This window comes from Lithobates pipiens, unplaced genomic scaffold, assembly GCF_037356315.1.
Source record: "Lithobates pipiens isolate NorthernLeopardFrog02 unplaced genomic scaffold, aLitPip1_a1.2 Scaffold_25, whole genome shotgun sequence".
Classification (NCBI taxonomy): domain Eukaryota; kingdom Metazoa; phylum Chordata; class Amphibia; order Anura; family Ranidae; genus Lithobates; species Lithobates pipiens.
The window spans coordinates 198,906,110-198,930,587 of NW_027507787.1; the positions used below are offsets into that span (position 1 = coordinate 198,906,110).

Sequence of the window (24,478 nt, forward strand, 5' to 3'; positions counted from 1 at the left end):
AAAAAACCCACACACAAACACAAGACTTCAGGATCACTTTAACCACTTTGCGCCTGGGTGGACATCCTGGGACGGCCTCGACTTTCCGGGGTTATATCTGAAAGATGCCTGAGGCTACAGACATCATTCAGATATCTGCATTTTCAGCCGGCGATTCCCTGCACCATAAGAATGATCATAGCGGCTGTTCTGCCGCTTGATCGCTCTTACGGGTGGTGGGAGGGGACGACCCCCCCTCCCGCCGCCCTCCGGTGCTTCTACCGACTCACCGCTTCCATCGGCGAGTCGGATACAGGATCCGCTGGCCCCCCGAATAACGATCATTTCCTGTGGACCAGATGGTCGCCGGAGTCTCTATGATCGTTTGGAGGCCGGGCACAATGTTATGACGTCACGCCCGGCCTCTGCATTCAAAATAACACCGCCGCCTCGGCTGGGAAACCGTGATTCTTTTTTTAATTTTAGGCTTCCCAGCCTAGAGGTGAGATATCTCACTGTAAATAGGTCCGATCATGCCATATTCCTATTACAAGGGATGTTTACATTCCTTGTAATAGGAATAAAAAGTAATCAAAATGTTTTTTTTTGGTTTGTTTTTTTTAAGTGCCAAATGAAAAACATAAAAGTAAAATTAACAATAAAAAAATATATATATATTTAAAGCGCCCCTGTGCCCGTGAGCTCGTACGCAGAAGCAAACGCATATGCAAGTCCCGCCCACTTATGAAAACGGTGTGCAAACCACACATGCGAGGTATCGCCGCAAATGTTAGAGCGAGAGCAATAATTCTAGCCCTAGACCTCCTCTAACGCAAAACATGCAACCAGTAAAAAAAAAAAATTTAAATCGTCGCCTATGGGGATTTTTAAATACCAAAGTTTGGCGCCATTCCACGAGCACGTGCAATTTTGAAGCGTGACATGTTGGGTATTGATTTACTCGGCGTATCTTCATCTTTCACATTATGCCAAAAAATAGTATTGTATTCTCTAGGGTCTTTGCTAAAAAAAAAAAAAATAATGTTTGGGGGTTCTATGTAATTTTCTAGCAAAAAAAATTATGAATTTTACATGTAGGAGAGAAATGTCAGAATTGGCCTGGGCGCGAAGTGGTTAAAGAGAGACCCTATCATCAACTTAAATACAGGTAAAACCAAAGAATTATCAAGCTTTTTTTTTTTTTTTTTAATACATTTTTTTTTATTCACTTGCAGCGTGCCTATGAGCTTGCTAGAAAATTGGTCTACTCCAGTGTGAGTAGATTACCTAGCACATCTCTCTCTTCTTGTATATCGTAGCCTTCTCCACTCTCCTCCGGGAGTGTCTAATTGCTGTCTGTGCTGATCCAGCTACTCTGTCTTTCATTTAACCTCTCTACATCTTTTGTGTAGCTGCCAGGAAGGAAGTGAAGAATACTATAGAGTGTCTTCTGATATCACATCCAAGATGGTGGCACCTAGCAGCAGCCTCAGGGGTTTTGGATGTCTACACAAGTGAGATTTTTACATTTAAATAACCTGTATTAAATATTTTAAATGCACATATAATCTTTTAGAAGAGTCCTGTTGAAATGACTAGTCTGTGTAAAGGGTTTCTTTAGTTTCTTTTTCTCTTACAACCTGGCAGGTGTTGATACAACCCTGTTACCATATGCACACTATAAAAACACTCAAATAAAATCCTCCACTGGATGATAAAATTAAGGCCAATAAAGGACATACCAGCAGCTTTCCTGTGACAAGCGATTGCCTCTTCATATTTCCCTGTAGCCAGAAACCTGTCTGCTTTCCTGCTTTGTTGATGTGCCTGTAAGTACAAGAACATGATACTGGGATTAGCATTGCTGTGATGAATCATTAAAAATCACGATCACCTTGCTGTTACATAGTTAGTCTGGTTGAAAAAAAGACAAGTCCATCCAGCTCAGCCAAAAGAAAGGAAAAAAAAATTTTTTTTATACAATCCTACTCCCACAGTTGATCCAGGGGAAGGCAAAAGACCCAAATTGCTCCAGAAAAAAAAAAAAAAAGTACCGTAAAGTTGTATTCTAATAACAGATCACATGATCCTGTTGGTCGGCTTTCTGTATCAAAAGGTGCAGCTTAGGAGCCTTTGGTAGATAGATACACATACATACACACATACATACATACTAGGGATGCACCGAATGGGTTTTTTGGTGGCGAAACCGATACCGAAAATGAAAAATACACTAGGCCGAAAACCGAAACCGATACCGAAACAGCACCGATACCGAAAATGACTGTTTTAAAAAAATATTTTTATACAGGAGGTGGTCAGAGACTGGGGGACACGGTACAGGAGGTGGTCAGAGACTGGGGACACGGTACAGGAGGTGGTCAGAGACTGGGGACACGGTACGGAGGTGGTCAGAGACTGGGGACACGGTACAGGAGGTGGACAGAGACTGGGACACGGTACAGGAGGTGGACAGAGACTGGGGACACTGTATAGGAGATGGTCAGAGACAGAGGACGTGGTACAGGAGGCATGCCCCATTGCAGCCAGTGTGCCCCATTGCAGCCAATTGCAGCCCAGTGTGTCCCATTGCAGCCTGTGTGCCATTTTGCAGCCAGCCTGTGCACTGTGTGCAGGGAAGAGAGCCGCCTCCGCCGCCTGTTTGATCACAGCGCAGGGAACATCACAGCTTTCATTTCAATAGCTGTGTGTTCCCGGCCGCGCGCCGTCACACGCAGCCCCTCCCCCTTGTCCGGGCACTTTGATAGACAGATCATCCGTCCAATCCTGCGGATGATCTGTCTATCCAAGTGCCCGGACAAGGGGGAGGGGCTGCGTGTGACGGCGCGCGGCCGGGAACACACAGCTATTGAAATGAAAGCTGTGATGTTCCCGGCGCTGTGATCAAAACAGGCGGCGGAGACGGCTCTCCTGCGCTATACACCCCCCATGATGGGCGTCACCAGGGGCGGGGGGCAGGGCCCCGCCCCCTACCCAAGCCACGCCCCATTTTCGGCTCCATTATCGGCCGTTTTTCTCTTTCGGCAAATTGCCGAAAAGGGCATTTTTGGCCGATATGTTTCGGCGGCCGAAATTTCGGTGCATCACTAATACATACATATATATACACACACACACACACACACACACACACACAATGTTTCAGTTATGTGAATGGACAGTCCGTGGTCCTACATCCGCTCTTCATACTGAGGGGGGGCACACCCACAGAGAAGAGAAGGAGACACGGAGCAGCATGGAGGGGGGACAGTCAGCAGTGATCATGTGAGGGAGAGAAGTTGGACACAAGTCAATCAAACAATCTTGAATAGATTTCAGGAGCCCACCTGTACAATCTAGAAGATTTTAAGATATTTAAGATAGTAGTTTGATTTACCAATGTAGTAGAGGCTGTTCAATGCATGTTCACTTTAAAAATAAAATAATATATTCACTGAAATGTGGCTTACTTTAAATAATCAAGTACGAGAGAAACCAGAAATGGAAATTTTTATATATTACTACTTCATCTAAGCTTGTTAAAGACTCACCGTCAACAGTCTCTACGCCTTTATTAAATCAACCCTGCGGTTCTTGAACATGCAACAGAAAAGTGATTGCAAAATTCTAGTCTGTCTGGCTTTAGGACTTGGTGAATGTATAGCTATGAGAAAATCTCTGATTTCAGACATACAAGACTACCTGGTGCCTCCAGTTGTTAACATCATACTGCTGAATACAGACAGGGACTAACAAAGACATAGCAGCATTATAGTGTGGCCTTACTTTAGCAGGCTTGTGAGTGCAAAAAGCATGACACCAGGACAATATGTCAGCAGCCCAGGGCATATATTAATGAATAACCTTACCTAGCAGAAACAAAACAAGTGAGGAACAGCATAGGAATGTCCAGTGTTGAAAATATACACTACGTCACCAGAGGCTGCTGGGATGCACAGGTGCTAGCACTCACACAGCTTCCTGACTAGAACCAGAAATCTTATCAATATTAATGACAGGCTGCACAATGTACAGCATACAGATTAGCCCAGTATGGAGGACATCAACCTTTCCTTGTAAAGCCAATCTGACAGCTGCTAGGAAAATAAAACCTCTCTATGCAATTTCTGCCCAAAAGGTCAGTCTGTTTAAGGTTTGTGATGACTGGGTAGGGTATAGGAAGCTAGTTGTCAATAACCAGCATTTTGATGTTGCACAGACCTGCAGCCTTCATTACACAAAGCTTTCAGTGCGAACATTTCTGATGACAGGTTTCTCCCCTGGAAGTGTATGCTGAAGAGAGAAAAGGCTTCTGAGCAAACACTGTTTTTATCTGGCAGCTCTGTTAGCAATTACTTTACTCTCACTGGAGCTTTAAAGCTAAACTAATATGGTCCAAATAGAAAAAGGCATGTGTATTTTACCCGAATCTTACTGATCTTTGTGTATTTACTCAAGATCAGACTACTTAACCACTTCAGATCCGCGCTATTGCCAAATGACGGCATTAGCGCGGACCTACATTTTCAGGACTACGTCTATTGACGTCGTCCTGGTTACGAGCGGCCTGCGCGCCCCCTGAGGGGCGCGCGCGGCGCGCTCTGTGATCGGCGAGTCCGTGAGACTCGCCTGATCACCGATCCGTGTAAGGGGTCGATCCCGACCCCTTATCACGTGATCAGCTGTCAGCCAATGACAGCTGATCATGTGATAGAACGGAGCCGGTAATCGGCTATTATTCCTCCTCGCGCTGACAGCGTGAGGAGAGAAAAAAAAAGCCGATCACCGGCGGCCGTGATCGGGACATCAGTCCCGATCACGGCCATCAATACAAGGGACCACCTGCCACCTGCCTGTGCCCACCTGCCTCCCGCAGTGCCATCCTGAAGTAAAATAAAAGAAAAAGTGCCCCCCGTCAGTGCCCCCTGTCAGTGCCCATAGTGCCCACAGTGCCACCCACAGTGCCACCCCACAGTGCCACCCCACAGTGCCACCCCACAGTGCCACCCAATCTGCCTCAAAGGTGCTGCACCCCAGTGCCGCCCATCAGTGCCCAGCAGTGCCGCCCATCAGTGCCCAGCAGTGCCGCCCATCAGTGCCCAGCAGTGCCACCTATCAGAGCCACCTATCAGTGCCACCTATCAGTGCCCATCAGTCCCATCTATCTGTGGTACCTATCAGTGCCCATCCGTGCCACCCATCCGTGCCACTTATCCGTGCCACCCATCCGTGCCATCTTATCTGTGCCCATCTTTGCCCATCAGTGCCGCCTTATCTGTGCCCATCGGTGCCGCCTTATCTGTGCCTATTAGTGCCGCCTTAACTATGCCTATCAGTGCCCACCAGTGCAGCCCATCAGTGCCCACCAATGCAGCCCATCAGTGCCCACCAATGCAGCCCATCAGTGCCCACCAATGCAGCCTATCAGTGCCGCCTAATCAGCGCACTTCAATGAAGGAGAAAAATGACCCGTTTGCAAAATTTTATAACAAACTATTAAAACATGATTTTTTTTTTTTTTTTTTTTTGCATCTTTTTTTGTTTGTTTAGCAAAAAATAAAACTCCGAGCTGTAACTAAATACCACCAAAAGAAAGCTCTATTTGTGGGAAAAAAATGATAAAAATTTCATTTGGGTACAGTGTTGTATGCCCGCGCAATTGTCACTCAAAGTGCATCAGCGCTGAAAGCTGAAAATTGGTCTGGGACTGAGGGGGGTTTAAGTGCCCAGTAAGCAAGTGGTTAAAGTGGTTGTAAACCAGGGGTCTCAAACTGGCGGCCCTCCAGCTGTTGCAAAACTACAAATCCCATCATGCCTCTGCCCGTGGGAGTCAGGCTTGTAACTGTCAGCCTTGCAATGCCTCATGGGGGCTTGTAGTTTTGCAACAGCTGGAGGGCCACCAGTTTGAGACCCCTGTTGTAAACCCTTACAACAAACTTTGACCTACAGGTTAGCCTAGATTAAGGCTTACCTGTAGGTCCAAGAAATATCTCCTAAACCTACACGGTTTAGGAGATATTTGCCGAAAGACAGGCACCTCTGTCAACGGCGATATGCCAAGAGTGGCAGCTCCTGCATGCGTGGGAGTGACGTCATCGCAACTTCGCCGAATGACAGCGGCGGAGCAGCGAGACCCACCGAGAAGATGGATGCGCCGGACTACAGGGGACAACGGTGACTTCGCTGGCTCCTGTGTCAGGTAAGTGACACATAATGGACTACTATATGCTTTACCTTTGCAGGGAATGAAAGAGGAAGTAAACCCATCAGGGTTTACTTCCTCTTTAAGCTTATATCCGTTTGTAAAAAGGTATATGGTGTACACAAAGCGAATTGAAAAAAAAAATTCTCTACAGTCAAATATAAACAGTTTTTTGTACCCAGAGCTCAGCTTGAAGCATAATAAGAACCTTTACCAACTCAGAACACCAACCTGCAGGCAATACACACTAGGCAAGATATTTTTTCTTAGTGTGAACCTGATGAGAAGGAACACGTCATACAATGGAAATCCCCTTCAAGTGCTTGTCACGAACCTTCCCCTCCCAGATGTGTTACTTATAACATTGAGATATAGTGTTTCTTATACCTACTGTGCCTAATGACTGTAACAGATCTTTCTGGCTCTAGCTGTGGCCGCTGGGGGAAGTGATAACTATGATAAATCAGATAGGACCACTCAACGTCTCTGTGATAATGACCATATGGACGCCATATAGTTATAGATAAAAGGTTGAACATGCAGCTGGATGAGACCTTGGAAGGATAGATAAGTATATTAGTTTTTGTACTCTTTTTGTGTTTTTTTTTTCACTTGAAGTGCATTGGAGAGGCACGGGAATTCTTAAACATTCAGGTTATACTGACATCTAAAAAGAAGTGGACACTGGCAAGCAAGAAAACAAAAACACAAACAAAAGACTGCATTCAAGGGTAAAATCCCTCATACTACGGTACCAATATACCAAAGTTTTGTAGCAAAGCAGCACCAACAGCAGGATTGTAAGCGCACAGAGGTGGGACCCGTGTCCTTGAATGGAATGCAAGAAAAAAAAAATTGAGGGCGTGTACAAAAACCCCATTTTTGTCTTGTCCATTGAGGGAAACAAGAAGTCTATAAACCTTCAGGATGTCCAAAAGCAATCCAATTGATGGGTAGGCAGCACAGCAAACAACTGCTTACATGACCAACATTAAACAGCAGATGAGCTGCCTGAAGGAAATGTACAACTTAGAGAACATGTGAACACAAGACCAGGTGGCAGCCTCTCATGTCCGGGAAACAGACAAAATATCCGGGAGAAGTGATGGGGAACCTTGGCACCCAGATGTTTTGTAACTACATTTCCTATTATGCTCATGCACTCTGCAGCGTAGTTGAGCATCATGGGAAATGTAGTTCTAAAACATTTGGGGTGCCAAGGTTCCCCATCACTGCCCTAGAGGCACCCACTGTCCTTGTGGAAAGAGGAATCTGATACCTAGAAAATAAGCCTGAATGATGGTCTGGAAGCGCCATCTTGATATGGTGGAATGAGAACCTTTTCTTGACCCATCAAGACAAAAAGGGAACCTGTATTTCTGAAGGAATCAGCAGCTGAAAGACAGATTTGCAGAGCCCGAGCTACAGCCAAAAGGCAAGAAATTTATTTTTGGTAAACGGGAGTGGGAGGGAGGGAGAGAGACAAAAGTACAATGACCATGTCACGGCCTCATTCACATTGTTTTCTCAAAACGCTGTTTTTCTTGGCAGGTGAACGGTTAGACTCACCGGTAATAGGGTTTCTACGAACCTTACGGGATGGCAACACAAGAGATGAAGTAATTCTCCCAACCAATTCACAAGGGTTTTTTCAAACATTTAGGCACTTACCACTTATTGTATACATTCTCCTCCACCCTTAACAGGGCGGGAAGTAAGCATGTCATTCTGGAAGGTTTGTAGAAACACCGTAACCAGTAAGTCTAACCGTCAGTTTTCTCATCTCGCCTTCCAGGATGGCAACACATGAGAGGATAATCAAGTAATCAGCAGGCCCACCTTAGGGTGGGACCACTGCCTGTTGCACTTTCCGACCGAGGGCTAGGTCTTGCTGCGAAAGGACCTCCATTCGGTATTGCGTCTTCGCTGGACCAGCTGGCTGCACTACGAATTGGATCCCAGGAGGCTCCTGCTTTTTCAGCCCAGGAGGTTGCCAGGGCTTTAGTTGAGTGTGCCTTCCTGTGCTGGTGCAGGTATACTTGAGCTTTTATATGCTACTGTAATAGCTTGCCTTATCCACCTAGAAACTGAAGGTTTTGAAGCTTAATTATTCCTTGCTCCAGAGAAGAGGGTTAAAAGGTGATTAGATTTTCTAAATTCTTTATCCTCTGTAGATAAGTGAAGAGGCATCCCCTGATGTCTAAGCAATGAAATTTCTTTTCCTCCCTCATTTTTTTGGGTTCTCACAAAAAAGGGTTATTACCCACGTCCTATGGAACGCTGATGACACCTTAGGTAGATACAAAGGATCTGGCCTGAGGGTGATCCTGTCTGATAGAATCGACAAAAACAGGGTTCTTAATGGTTAGACCCTGTAAGTCCCCTACCCTTCTGGCTGGAGTAATAGCTAGGAGGAAGGCTAATTTTAAAGTAAAAAAAAAAAATGAAACTTCTTCTAAGGGTTCAAAGGGGTCAAAGATAAAGCCTCTAATACCCTCATTAGGTCCCAAGGGCAACCTATCTTTCTTGACAGGGGTAGCCCCATCTCTGGCCACCAAAAATCTTTTAGCCTCCGTGCACACGGTCGGAGATTCCGACAACCAAATCCGTCATAGTGATTAATTCCGGAAGAGGTCCGGAAGTGATGTTGCATACACACGGTCGGACTCAGTTGTCGGAAAATCTGATTGTACATAACGTGATGATGTTATTTCGTTAGGACGGGACTACGTTCAGGCTAGTAGCCAATAGCTTTGGTCTAGGAATTTGATCTGAGCATGCGTGGCACTTTGTCCATCGGAGTAGGCTACACATGAGCGGAGTATGTCCGATAGGAGCATTTTGTCAGAAAATTTTACCGGCAAGTTGGAAAAGTTGGTCCGTCGGATATTCTGACGGAAACAGTCTGATGCAGACCACACACAGTCGGAATATCCGACAAAACGGTCCGATAGGAAATATTCCGTCGGAATCTCAGACCGTGTGTACAAGAGCTTAAAGGTTCCTTCGCTATTCTAGCGTCAAGAAAAAACAGAAAGAGCTGCCACTTGTACTTGAAGGGTGTTGAGTCACACCCTTCTCTACCTCATCCTGATCTGTTCATCTGTTTTCGCTTACACCAAAGTACAAAAGAAAGATTTTCCATATTTTCGAGTACATCTTCCCTGTTACCGGCTTCCTGCTCAAGAGGAGAGGGTGTCTATCACTGTCTGAGCAACCCTTATTCATGAGGATCTGGCACTCACTAACCAGGCAACCAGGTGAAAAAAAAAAAAAAACAACTCAGGTCTGGGGTGTAGCACTGGACCCTGAGAGAGAAGGTCCAGGAGCTTCCAAGGAGGGGCTACTGACAGCGCTTTCAAGGTCGCAAACCAAGCCCTCCTCAGCTACCACAGGGCCACTAGGAGGAATAGGCAAAGGGACTGACTGAGTTTATGAATGACTCGAGTAATCAGTGCCAGAGAGAGAAAGGCATAAGCCAACTGGAAGTTCCAGCTCTGTGCTAGGGCATCCAGGCCCTCTGACTCTCTTTCCTCAGAAATAGAGAAAAACTTCTTTACCTTTCTGTTCTTTTGATTGACGTTTCACCGTGGGAGAAACAATCAATGCTGGAGGACAAGGGGTAAGGTGGGGCCTTTTAAACAGCTGTGATCGGATTGTTTTTCCTGTAGGGAGAAGCCTGTCATCTCTCAAGTGTTGTCATCCTGGAAGGTGAGATGAGAGAACAGCGGGATGAACTCCCCTAAGCTGCATTTTTTCAAATCAGTTTAGACACGTTTAGCAGTGTTTGGGGTTTGGGTGTTTATTTCATTGACCAGCATTTATTTATTCTGGCCATTAAAATAAACTCTGAAGTACTAAATGTGGGTTTTTGCTGTGTTTGGAGTTTTTCTGCCTGCCTCTAAACTCTGGTAAAAGCCCAATGTTGGCAAGGGCACATAGGCCTTTATTGAATGGAGTTCAGGGGCTTTGGTAAAAAAAAAAAAAAAAAAAAAAAACCCAACACCAAAAGCTCCTAAACGCAAGTTAAGAGCAGCAGTATGTGGGAGGCCCAAGTTAGATCACAAAGGCTATCTTGGAAAGAAAGAATTCCAGGGCCTTAATACCACTTTGCCCTTGTGCAAGGCCAAAAAAAATCCTCTCAGAATAAAGCCACCAGCTCAGACACAGGAAATCTTGTGGAAGTGTAGAGAAGATTTTCTCTGGTTCAAATGAGACCTCCTGAAGAACAAGGCCCCCTTCTTGGAGTACATCACGGGACACAGAGCAGCACAGTAATTACTGTGTGGGTTATAGGCCACCTTTATGTGATAGATGCTGGCACACCCAAGACAGGAAGTTGCCTCCCTATATAACCCCTCCCATACAGGGAGTACCTCAGTTTTTGTAGCAAGGCAGTATACATAAATCCCAAAAAGAGGGGAGGGACCTCTGTGTCCCATGGTGAACTCCAAGAGAAGGATTTAACAAGTTATAAAAATCCTATTTTCTTACTTCACAGGACAAAGAGCAACATAGTAATTACCATGTGGGATGTCCCAAAGCAATGCTATTTGGAAGGAAGGGAGACACAACAAACAGGGCGCCGTCAGACTTGAGGACCTATACTGCTGCTTGCAGCACACTGCATCCAAAGGTGATAGATATCCTCATAATACAAAGGTGTGTACCAAAGCACTGATGCGGTATTAAAAAAAAAAAAAAAAATTAAGGACTACCACATACACCTTCACAAGCAGAAAAATAATTGATTTTAAACAGGCTCTCACTGGTCCCTAGTATTGCACTATATACATTAGCAAAAAGGTTCTCAATATACTTCCACAAGGATATATCTTATGAATTATGGACCATATCCACAATATTTCAGGTATTCAGGCTCAATCCTCCTTTGAGTTTCTCCTTTTACACAAAATTCTCTAGTTCTTCAAAAGTTAATCAGTTTGCATAAATATCATGAAAAACAAAGAGCAATCATTGCACAATGATCATCTTCTTACAAGGTTCAATTAAACACACGCCAATCCACTTACATGTAGATGACCAATACCAGTGCTTTTGAAGAATCAGCTGCTCTAAACAATCCACACACAGCGTCCGATGTGTTGTACAGAGACATCGTGGATGACTTCACTGGCTCCTCCCGATGCCTTATGTCACGTGATTTTATCAAGGGTCGCCTTGATAAAGTAATTTTTTTACGTAATCTCTTCCTACTCCTGAGAACTGCAGAAGTCTTCCCCCTACCCGAGCGAGAGGGGGCGCCCCTTCATAAAGAGGTCTTAGAATTCTGTTTTGTAGGCTTCCCCCCAGGACTTTTTCTGTCCCTGGGCTTGGCCTTGAGGTTTACCTCTTGAACCTGATGGCGGAGGCCGTCGCGACTGCCTAGCGGCTGATGCCCCTGGAGAAGAAGCCTGTTTAAAGGAGGGACATTTACTCCTTTCTCTTAACTGGTAAAAGGGTACTTTTCCCCATTTGAAACTTTTTGGATGTATTTGTCCAAATCATCCCCAAACAGCCGTTCCCCATGAAAAGGAAACCCAGCCAGGAGTTTTTTTGCACAGTGCTTCGACTGACCAATTTTTCAACCACAGGATCCTATGCATATGCACTAGCAAGAGCGTAAGGCGTGACGCCTGATGAACAGAATCCTTAATGGCATCAATTGCAAAATATAATGCCCTTGGCAGCTTGGCTAAGTCCCGGGCCTGTTGAACAGGGACCACCGTGAGAGCCTGTTTAAACTGGTCTTTTAGGGATTGACAAATGCCTATTGCAGCAACTGCAGATTGAGTTACTGCACTTGCCAAGGAAAAAGAGGTTTTCAATAAGAATTCCAATCTCTTATCTGTTGGATCCCTAAACATTTGAGCATTGTCTACTGGACAAGTTAAACTTTTTTTATTCACACAGGATATAGCAGCGTCAACTGCTGGTATATTACATTTTTTAGTGAATCTTTCCTCCATGGGATAAAGTGCTGAAAACCTTTTATGAGGGAGATAATGCTCATCTGGGTGATCCCACTCAGCATATACAAGTTGCTCCAGCGATGGATGAAAAGGAAAGGCATGCAGAACCTGAGGAGGTTTTAGAGAACCCAAGGAAGAAACGGGCCTTTCGGCAGACTCAGGGGCTGCTTGAAAGCAGAACGGACCATTTCTGTAAGGGATTTCACCAGCAATTTTTCAGATTGCGAGGCTGAAAAGGGTTCTTCCACAGTGGACTTCTCAAAAGAAGAGCCACTAGTCTGTCCCTCCTCCCGATGGCAACTCATCCTCCTCCGCCCACTGCTCCCTTGTTAAAGGGCCTGGGGATCTATCGCGCTCCTACTTTGGAGGAAAGATGCGATTAAAGCAGCTCACCTTTCTTCTAACCCCACCAGAGCCGAGGATGAAACGTCCTCCGTTACATGAAATGTTGGAAACATCTGCAACACCTAATGGTCCCAATAGCTCACCCTGGCCAGCCACTTCTGGTCCTTTAGGGGAAGATAGCATTGCGGAGAGCGTGATTAAGATCCTCAGTGCCCAAATGTGATGCAATTGGTACCTTCGAGGTGTTTGTATCCCCCTTCTTGGAAGCCATAGTCCTAAGCATAAAAGCAGAGGTACTAAAAGAAACAAAAAAAAGCACCACCTGCTGAGCTATAGTCCAGCAAATAAAATGTTACTATTAATTCTCAGCCTGATGCTGAGTAAGTGTGTCCTGGAAATGCCTGTATGCACCAGCTTACATGTCCCCACTGCTCCTGTGACCATTTGGTTTAGCCAGCTGCACTTACAAGGGGCTGCCTTATGTAATGCACATGGCGCCACACCCCTTTCCCTCCCCCAACACGTCCTATTATTTAAAGATTTTAAGGGGGGGGGGGGGGGGAGAAGAATGCCGCATGTGGAAGGTGCCAAGCTTATCCATTGAACATCTAAGAATCCCCTCCTGCAATATCCTCCTGGTGGCTTAGACTAAGCATGCTGCCTCCTGCTTAAAAAGAGCAAGATACTGGAGAAGCATGTAAAAAAGGTATGCGCCCTCACACCCTCTATTGGTAAAAACTAGGCATGACCACATTTACTCAAAAGAAGAAATCCATAAGTGAACTTAAAGTTCCTTTGGAATCTTCACTTACCTTTTCCCCACCGCAGGATTCTGCTGGTAACCGAACAGACCCAACCTTCACCCATCACGGCGAGCTACATTTAAAAAACCTTCAAGGACCGGGTCCCTTTTTATCAGGGGGTCCACTCCCTTGGACCAGTATAGCACTGTGCCAGAAAACTATTGTATTAGATGCATGACCAAAGCACTGGATCCCAGAGTCCAATCCTCCAAGGAGAGGCGCTACAGGCAAAACCTAGTTCTTCGTTCACTAGGCCCGGGTTCCATCCACTTTGGCCTCAGTGGCACTTTGGATGGATCTGGTCTGCAAAGGCCGTTTGATCCAGTAAGGATCCTTCCAGCGGAGCTCTTCATTGCATTTCTATAACCGTGACCAACACCTTAGACACTGATGAAAAAACTGAGGTACTCCCTGTATGGGATGGGGTTATATAGGGAGGCAGCTTCCTGTCTTGGGTGTGCCAGTGTCCATCACCTGAAGGTGGCCTATGACCCACATAGTAATTACTATGCTGCTCTGTGTCCCGTGATGTACGATAAATAAATATGAATGCAATCTATACATTGGGGGGAGAATCTCTGGGGGAATCTAGGATGGAAGAGGACCTGGGGGTCCTAGTAGATGATAGGCTCAGCAATGGCATGCAATGCCAAGCTGCTGCTAACAAAGCAAACAGAATATTAGCATGCATTAAAAAGGGGATCAACTCCAGAGATAAAAACAATAATTCTCCCGCTCTACAAGACTCTGGTCCGGCCGCACCTGGAGTGTGCTGTCCAGTTCTGGGCACCAGTCCTCAAGAAGGATGTACTGGAAATGGAGTGAGTACAAAGAAGGGCAACAAAGCTAATAAAAGGGTTTGGAGAATATTAGTTATAAGGAAAGGTTGCGAGCACTGAACTTACTCTCTTTGAAGAAGATGCTTGAAAATTTTTGGGGAAGGGGATTTAACAAGACATGTTAAACAGACAAAGCCACTGTATAAAGTTAGAAGAAAAGGAGGTTTAACCTTAAAACTAGAGGGTTCTTTACTGTAAGAGCAGTAAGGATGTGGAATTCCCCTTTCACGGGTGGTGGTATCACCCGTAGCGATAGTTTCAAACAACTATTAGATAAGCACCTGAATGACCACAACATACAGGGATATACAAGTTACTACCGACATATAATCACACAAATAAGTTGAACTTGATGGACTTTTTTTTTCAACCTCACCCACTATGTAACAAGATTTATATTCCTCCAGAGTCACAGGAAATTGGACTAGGGGCACCACCCCTGCACAAAGGCATTATTAACCACTTCGCGCCGGGTGGATGTCCTGGGACGGCCTCGACTTTCAGTGGTTATATCTGAATGATGCCTGAGGCCACAGACATCATTCAGATACCGGCATTTTCAGCTGGCGATTCCCTGCACCATAAGAATGATCATAGTGGCTGTTCCGCCGCTTGATCGTTCTTACGGGCAGTGGGAGGGGATGCCCCCCCTCCCGCCGCCCTTCAGTGCTTCTACAGACTCACCGTTTCCATCGGCCCCCGGATGATACCATAGAGATTTCCGGTGGACCAGATGGTCCCCGGAGTCTCTATGATCGCTCGGAGGCTGGGCGCGCCCGGCCTCTGCATTCAATGACGTCACGCCCGGCCTCTGCATTCAAAATAACGGCGCCACCTTGGCTGGGAAGCCCAGGATCGTTTATTTTTTTTATTTTAGGCTTCCCAGCCTAGAGCTGATATCTCACTGTAAATAGGTCCGATCGTGCCATATTCCTATTACAAGGGATGTTTACGTAAGTCCCGCCCACAAACGGTGTGCAAACCACACGTGAGGTATTCCTGCGAACGTTGGAGTGGGAGCAATAATTCTAGCCCTAGACCTCCTCTGTAATGCAAAACATGTAACCAGTAAAACAATTTAAAGCGTCGCCTATGGGGATTTTTAAATATCAAAGTTTGGCGCCATTCCGCAAGCGTGTGCAATTTTGAAGCGTGACATGTTGGGTATCCGTTTACTCGGCCTATCTTCATCAATCACATTATGCAAAAAAAAAAAAAAAAAAATCTAACTTTACTGTTTTTTTTTTTTTAAGCATGAAACAGTTTTTCTGAAAAAAAAAAACAAACAAACAAACACGTTCGAAAAATTGCTGCGCAAATACCGTTCAAGATAAAAAGTTGCAACAACCGCCATTGTATTCTCTAGGGTCTTTGCTAAAAAAAACATATATAATGTTTGAGGGTTCTATGTAATTTTCTAGCAAAAAAAATTATGAATTTTACACGTAGGAGAGAAATGTCAGAATTAGCCTGGATACGAAGTGGTTAAAAGAATAGGAAGTCAACAGTTTCTGAAGCAGAATAGAAAGAGAAGAGATCTGTCCCATGACTAAGAGCAAAGTGTTGGTTCACAAATGCAAAAAAAATTTTTTACACCAAGTAAAATACACCTTCCAGGTCATATGGCAGACTTTGCAGGAAGTGTACTTACTAGCCCTGAGCATCATAGGAATCACAAGTTTTGATTTCCCTGTCTTAGAACCTGGGCTTCAATAGTCTGCTGTTAAAACCAGAAACTCAAAAGGGTGATAAAGGAATATTTTGGACAGCAGATTTTTGACAGTGTTGCAGAGCTCCCAGCCTTACCAGTTCACCGTACCACATGCAACTGGGCCAATCATGAGCAATGAGAATCACTTGAATACCCCCAAACTAGATCTATGGGCAGCAGAGGAAAACATTTCACTGAGCCACTAGAGCACCCGTTGCTTCAGCCATTCCCTAGACTTGAATACAAAACCCGATCACATGACTGATGAAGGGGCCCTGCGTGGCTCCGAAGCGTTGCACTTAGCTCTGTGATGTGATCTCTCTCAATATAAAACCTTTGGACAGAAGTGTTGATCCATGCTGTGCTGGAGAATATGTTCACTTGCTTGATGTTTCCAGGACCCAACTGGTAATCGCTACACCACCCATTATTTTAAGAGCCATACTTTCCAGGAACGTGTGCGATAGGAATATTGGCAGGACTGAATACAAACCTCTCTAATCTTTTGTTCAACCTGGGAGGCCAGGCGGTGCACATTCAACATCCCCCACTTGCAACACAGGTCCAAGAACATCTGTGGGTGCAGAGACCACTCTCCCGGGTCCAGACACTGACAGCCAAGGTAATCACCTCCCAACTGTCTATGGCAGAAACAAACAGCTGTCAGGGCTGGAACTCAAAGTTCTGCACAGGGCAGGATGAGCTCTACCTTGTTCGTCCCGGTTGACTGATGTAAACCAGGATACTAATACTGATGTAAACCAAATAGAATTTCCCTCCATGCTGGAAGATTTTAATGACCACTGCTACATATGTACTTTCATGTCAACCAAGCACAAACTTCATCTGCTAAGGGAGTCAGCAAATCCAAATCTCAGTGCTGCCTGGAAAAACACGTAGACAGTCTGTCTGCCTTTAAAGAGGAAGTAAACCCTGATGAGTTTACTTCCTCTTTCATTCCCTGCAAAGGCAAAGCATAATGGACTACTATGCATCGCATAGTAGCCCATTATGTGTCACTTACCTGACACAGGAGCCAGCGATGTCACCGCTGTCCCCTGTAGTCCGGCGCATCCATCTTCTCGGTGGGGTCTCGCAGCTCCGCCGCTGTCATTCGGCGAAGCTGCGATGACGTCACTCCCGCGCATGCGCACGAGAGCCGACACGTGCGGCAGCTCCGTTGTTGGAAATGCCACGCTCAGTGCGCCTGCGCGCCGCTGTCTACGGCGCATGCGCCGTAGACAGGTGCCTGTCTTCGGGCAAATATCTCCTAAACCGTATAGGTTTAGGAGATATTTCTTGGACCTACAGGTAAGCCTTAATCTAGGCTTACCTGTAGGTCAAAGTGGTTTGTAAGGGTTTACAACCACTTTAAGGTATATTTTTATCTGTGCACTGGGCCAATGGCTATAGCCATTTCTTAGAAAACTACCGGTAACTAAAAAGGTGAACTCTGTTTCATTAGCTATAATATGTACCGAAGTACTATGATCAAATCATTCAAATGCTGCTGGCTCTTCATAAACAGAAGTGTTCCTAAAGCTCATGTATTGACCTTGGCAAATCGGGTTCTTTTTCCAACCTGCACTAGAAAGAGGACAATAGAGAGTGACTATAAAGAATGACAGAACCTTTTAGACATAATAGCTAGTTATACAAGATCACAGCACATGCTGGTCTGCAGTAAAGCAAATGAGCATCTTAGCACCTGCATATAAATACCTTCCCTGCCTCTTCCAGGTAGAGACCCTCCCAACAAAAATGAAGGCCGAGAAGTTCATGTAGACCAGCAAATCAGTCCATGTTCATTTCAACATTATGAGGCTAAAGCTTTGCTTAAAGCATTCATTTATATACATGAAGTGCTTGGAAAGCCTCAGACAACTGTGATACAAGACCTAAGCACAGCAAGGATAGATGTAGATCTGTGAACTGAGGGTGCAAAGGTAATGAACATGCTTCATTCACTGTCATTGAATCCAAAAAGGTGGTACTCTAATTTTTGTCAGCTTGATCCCCAAGCCCACAAAAAAAAAAAAAAAAAAAAAAAAAAAAAAAAAAAAAAAGCAACCACCTCCAAGGCCTTTCTATTGCCTAATGGGGCAGACCAGAACAGTGAATGAATGATTTGTATAGCGCTGCAAAATGCAAACCGAATCGCCTCAAGGCGCTTGATCCGTCCAGTGTTGTCCTGCTTCTTAGAAGAGGTGGGTCTTGAGTTTTTTTCTGAAGAACCGTGACCAATAGCAAGGTGGACTAGGCCATTCACACCGTTTGTGGTAATCAGCAGAAATTCATTATGAATGGCACCAAATACACCCGATGACAGACATGTATTTCATCGCAATGTATGGCAACACACTGATGTACGTTGTTGCACAGCTGATGCATGGAGTGCCATTTATAATGACAAAACCGCAACACAACAATGCACGCAATGTGTGTTGCTGTGCAGTACTACAAAAAGATGGTAAGATTGGGGCCTTAAGCTGATGTCTGATCACTTACCTTTTCCTATGTAGTCGCTTCATCACTGACCAGATCAGAGAGGTGTCCCTAGCTTGCCTAAGTTTATGGATCACCATATTTCATACAATGTGTTTGTACAATCTTGTTTCGATCTACTATCAGCTATGTAGCACAATGGCCTGATTTAATACTAATTGAATGGACTGTCCAGGTCTCCATATTGCATAGTGTTGGGAACTCTAAAAGGAGAATTAGATCATAGAGTGTATGACCAGCTTAAAGCCTACAAAATAAATAAAATCAGCAAAAGGGACATTACTATCAAACAATGGCTTTGTTCCCTTGTGCTGTTGTCTGCCTCCCAATTCTGATCCTGGAAACCCCCCCACTGTAATCTTTCAGAGTGGGAGGGGGCAAGTTAATGGAGCCGAGACAGCACTCATCAAGAGTGCCCGAATTTTCCACCCCCTCCTCCACAAATAAAATGTAAACAATGAATGGAGGGAGGTGAACCTTTCCTGTGATGCCGGGGGCAGGTGCGCAATGCACAGAGCATTCCAGATCCTGACCTTAAAGCCCCATACACACTATTAGCCCTTGTACACACAGTCGGAGATTCCGACAACCAAATGCGTCGCATCTTGTCCGAAACTGTTGCATACACACGGTCGGACAAAGTTGTCGGAAAATCCGATCTTTCAGAACGTGATGCCGTAATTTCGTTACGATGGGACTAAGTTCAGGCAAGTAGCCAATAGCTTTGATGTAGGAATTTGATCTGAGCATACGTGGCACTTTGTCCGATCGGAATTCTCTACACATGATCGGAGTATGTCCGATCGGTGCATTTTGTCTGAAAATATTTCCGGCAAGTTGGAAAATTTGGTCCGACGGATATTCCGACGGAATCAGTCCGATGCAGACCACACGGAGTCGGAATATCCGACAAAACGCTCCGATCGGACACATTCTGTCGGAATCTCCAACCGTGTGTACAAGGGCTTAGATTTTCTGCAGATTTTTGTCTTCAGATTTTCCAAAACCTGCCTGATAGCATACAAATCAAAGCTCTTAGGCCTCATGCACACTGAATGGTAAAATAACGTTCTAAAAACGCCAGTAGCTTTGCAGTGAGTTTTTCAACGTTTTTGCAATAGCGTTTAGCATTTTTCCACGTTAGCATTTTTTGTTTTTAAGAAAAAAAATATATATATATTTTTTTTTCATGGATCAAAAACATTAAACGCGTTAGTTCATTTTTACAGCTGAAAAATGTCTCAGAACCCACTAGTTTTGAGGGTTTTTTTACTGCTCAAAAACGTTACTGCCCAAAACTGCTGAGAACAGCCTACGTGTGCATAGGATAACATGATGGAGAGTTTAATGACTGTAGAAAAAAAAGCCTACTGCCAAAAATGGCTGCTGTAAAAATGTCCAGTATGCATGAGGCCATAAGGTTTGACCTCATTATATGGTTTAGCTAAATCTGGAGACAAAAATCTGCAGAAAGTCAAATAGTGTGTATGGGGTCTTGGGCCTCATTCACATGGAGTGCACTACAGTGTATGCCTGCGTGAGGGTCGTGTCCTACACTGGGATATATATGTGTTCTGTACATAGCCATGCAGACAGTCCCATTGATGTCAATCTCTGCGGGTAAATACGGCCCTCACATGAGCATATCAAAGCTTACAGTGGGAGTTTGTAGGAGAGGATTTGGGGGTACTGGTGTGGCCTACTGGTAAGCATATTACAAACCTGCACAGTGTTTAAAGTACCCCCCCGACTACATAACGTATTTTATTGACAAGGTGAATTTAATGTGGATCTTCACCCAGGAGAGAAAAAAAAAATAAAAATAATCAGCAGCTACAAATACTGTAGCTACTGACATTTCATAAAGGAACACTTACCAGTCCAAGGATCCAGAACTGTTCTCACGCAGGCCAGTTCTTAGTCAGTCTTTGGGTCCCCAGCACCAGCTGTGACCCATTGCTGCTTCACATCTGGCTTCTCACTGCACCTGCACCTTGTGATTGGTTCTTCAGCTTTCTAGGACCAGTGACGTGTCCCAGAAGACTGTGGGCAAAGAGGAAGTAGAGGGCAAAATTCCAAGTAGCTATCAAAACTATTTCCACGCCCCCAAAAAAAATCTGAATATGCCAAATGTTGTAGAGGAGGTGGGGGAGAACATAAAGCGGAATGTCCCCCTTTAGGCCCCTTTCACACTGGGGCGGTTTTCAGGCGCTACAGTGCTAAAAATAGCGCCTGTGTAGTGCCTGAAAAACCGGCCCCTTTCGGTGCGCTAGCAGGACGTTGAAAAAAGTCCTGCTAGCCGCATCTTTGGAGCGGTGAAAGGAGTGGTGTATTCACCGCTCCTACCCATTGAAATCAATAGGGCAGCGCGGCTATACCGCCGGCAAAGCTCCACTGCAGCAGCGCTTTGTGGGCTGTTTTAACCCTTTTTTGGTCGCTAGTGGGGGTTAAAACCGCCCCGCTAGCAGCCACAGACCGCCACTAAAACAATGTTAAAGCGCCGCTAAAAATAGCGGCGCTTTACCGTCGACGCCCGCACCGCCCCAGTGTGAAAGGGGCCTTAGAGTGCAGTTCTGCTTCAAGCTGGCCATAGATGGATCAAAATTGGGCTGGACTGGACAAAATTTCTATCTATGGCAATTGCCATTTGAGAGGAGTTGATCTAAATCATCTGCTCCACTTAAACGGGACTGTTGGTATATTTTCGATCGGTCAGCACTTGCAGCCAATCAGGTGCAGCGCTGATCAGTGTGTTCTGACAGCGGAGGAGTCCTAATGTCAGAATACAATGGCCCAGCAGGAAGGATCCCCCCCATTCACCTCCCTTGTGTTAATAGGGGGGGGGGGGATTAGGGTTGCCACTTGACCCCTTTAAACCCGAACACACATGACTTACACAGGTTCTGGGTCCAATTTAATGCAGATAAGGCACCGAGTGAGTTTAACCCATTCCCGCCGAGCGTACACAGATGTGCGTACTCAGCTTTCGGGAGTTATACCGGGATGATGCCCGCAGCTGCGGGCATCATCCCGGTATAACTCCCGAAAGCTGAGGTACTGTTTAGCGATTGGCTTTCTGAGGATAACAACCGATGCGGCTAAAAGCCACTCGATTGTTATCCCGAAGGAGCAGGAGGGGACGTCCCTGCCTCTCACCGCTCTTCCCCGGGCCTCCCAGTGGCTATATATTTGGGGGTTCTAAGTAATTTTCTAGCAACAAAATACGGATTTTAACTTGTAAACACCAAATATCAGAAACAGGCTTAGTCATGAAAGGGTTAATCATCAACCTTAACCACTTCAATACCAGACACTTACACCCCCATCCCGAAAAAACTGAAAAAAAAAAAAAAAAGAAGATTTTTGTTACCGTTATAAAATATTGTAAAAAAGTATGTTTTCTCCTTCACTGAAGGGCACTGATAAGGTGGCACCAATGAGATGGCACTGACAATGGGCATTGATAGGTGGTACTGGCAGGCATTTTTAATGGCCACTGATTGGCAGCTGCCTGATGGTCTAGAGTGGCATCCTGGTGGTCCTGGGCAGGCATCTGCAGGGGGGCTGTGCTGATAAACAAACAGCACAGACCCAACCCCCCCCCCCCCCCCGCCCCATCAGGGGAGCCGCCGACTGGCTCTCCTCTACTCGCATCCGCTCTTCCAGTTTTTACATCGTAATCAGCCGTGATTGGACATGGCTTATAACGTTGTAAAGAGCCTCCGTCAGAGGCTCTTTACCGAGATCGGTCGGACTGACGCAACCACTGATCACCGCACTGCATGCCCCCTAGGGTGCACGATCGCGCCTTATCCTGCTGGATTTTATATGATGCTCAGTCAGTTTGCTATTTTTGGGCAGGAAGTGGTTAATCAGCCTCAGAACCTGTCTAATTAATATGTTTGGGTTTAAAATGGATGAGGAGGCAACCCTGGGGAATCCTTTGAGTTTTTTTTTTCCTATCGGACCCGGGCCATCTATGGCCAGATTTAGCCTGAAAACTCATCTCTTCAGAGAGGCCTACCCTGCGCCCCACCCAGCCCTAACATCTGTACTTTTATTTTTTCCACCAGCCCATCCCCCCACAGCTTTCACCTTTTGTATCGTCTCTGACCTCCTCCCCCTCTTCCTTAGATTGTAAACTCTAAAGGAGCAGGACCCTCTGATTCCTCCTCTATTAAACATTATTGTGCTCTCTGCCCTTATGTGGTAAAGTGCTGTGTAAACTGTCAGTGCTATATAAATCCTTTATAATAATAATAATAATAATAATAATAAAAACAAATCCATCATTAGAAAAACTGTTTTTTTAAAGAAATTCTAGCTTGTAAAGAGAAAGAGGGGGGAGGGGGAAAGGGGGGGGTTATAGGGGTTGTAAAGGTCATTTTTTATTTTTTTTTAAATAACATGTTATACTTACCTCCACTGTGCACCTTGTTTTGCAGAGTGGCCCCGAACCTGCTCTTCTGGGGTCCCTTGGTGGTTGTCTCGGCTTCCCCCCTGCAAGAACTTCCCATGTGAGCTCCCTCGCATGGTGAGGAGTAGGCATGAGCTCCAGCATGTTCGCATATGCCACGTGCAGAGCCCGCCAGGAAGTCGGCACTGCGCTGCGCTAATCACAGGCAGAGAGACATTTCCCGATCTCTGCAGCCGCACATCGGGGCAATGTCTCACTGCCTGTGATTAGCGCATTGCTGCGCCAACTTGCGGGCGGACTCTGCACATGGACCATGTGAACACCCCGGAGCTCATCCTTAGCGCTCCCGTGATACAGCCGGCGGCCATAGCTGCTCATTGTAACACTGGGCCCCACCGCCACGTCATTGGATGTGATTGCTAGCAGCACAAGCCAGTGGCTGCGCTGCTTTCAATCCATCCACTGTAACCAATCAACGGCCAGGCTAAGCGGCGAAGAGGATGTCAGGGGCAAGCGCAGGACTTTCGAGGGGTCAGGTAAGTAAAATGGGGGGGCCGGCATTGTTGGATGTTTTTTCACCTTAATGCATAGAATGTATTAAGGTGAAAAAACTTTTACCTTTACAACCCCTTTAAAATTCACCACCCACCTCACTACCAGTCCTTGCTCTGCTGCAGATTTACAGCGGCCAAAAAGATCTCCAGCACCCAGAAGACGCACAGAGGAGGGGGGAGGGGGGTAGCAGACGTCCTTCACTCCTCACAAATGTGGGCTGCTTACAGTTCACCACACACATTCCCATGTGATTGTACAACCTCCTGTCTGATTGGATAGTTCTAGTAAGAGATGATTGTACTGTGTATGGGGGCTCTTCTATCACTGAGCAAGCTTCCTCTGTTATGCACACAGGCCAGCCCTTTCCTCGGTTATACACACAGGTGGGGGGTATGTTGTAGTAGCAGGGTTTGTATAGGTGGTCCCTATGAGCAGACCCCCTACACTCAGCCCCCCCTCCCCCCTGAGGTCACCTATGCCCACCCTGCTCACCTTTGTGGCCCTCCAGGGCACCGTATCTCCCCCTCCTCTCCCTAGGAGCCCAGCCTCCCCCTCCCCAGGACTGCCAGCTGTCAGGGACATCCGGGAGGGGTGAACACGGGACACTCACCAGATTGAGAGGACTCTCCATCACTTCCATAGAGCCCGCTAGACGGGAGAGTGTCGGCTCATCGGTCCTGTCTGTCCCCGCGGCTCTCGGGGGGAAACCTCGGGCTCTGATCCCGGCTCTGTCAACACTGACACCAACCTCCACTGCAGCATCAACAACAACTTCCGCCTCAGGCCCCGCCCCGACCTGTCGTCACACTCTGCGGGGCCCGGAACGCCGGTGACACCTGAAAGGGGAGGAGTTACATGCTGATTGGTTGTTATAGATACAGCGGCGGCGTCCTGAGCTGGAAAGCGGTGCTGGTCGCTAGGCGGCGCTGTGATGTAGAACTGATGTAAAGGATAGCTACACTTTGTGAATGAAATCCCCCTCCCCCCCTCACTCCTCACCAGTCACCACACTGTGCTCAGTGCTCAGTTCACTCGTGTAGGGATTAGGGAAAGTGTCGCTGCCATTTAAAGAGGAAGTAAAGCCTTAATAAAAATAAAAATAGACCCTGCAAGGCAAAGGCGTAATGAGCTAGCTCATTATGAATAACTT

The 24,478-nt window shown here is 46.0% G+C and overlaps 1 protein-coding gene across 1 annotated transcript in view; it reads right to left on the reverse strand.

Moving 5' to 3' along the window:
• Positions 1-24,127, reverse strand: part of NRBF2 (nuclear receptor binding factor 2) — a 41,747-nt gene extending 17,620 nt beyond the window's left edge. Inside the window, exons 1-2 of the mRNA XM_077455419.1 lie at positions 23,939-24,127; positions 1,722-1,806 (exon numbers count right to left, since the gene is read on the reverse strand). Of these exons, the coding sequence (XP_077311545.1) occupies positions 1,722-1,806; positions 23,939-23,968 (115 nt within the window). The 5' untranslated portion in view covers positions 23,969-24,127. The remainder of the gene's footprint in view (positions 1-1,721; positions 1,807-23,938) is intronic.
• Positions 24,128-24,478: the final 351 nt, after the last annotated feature.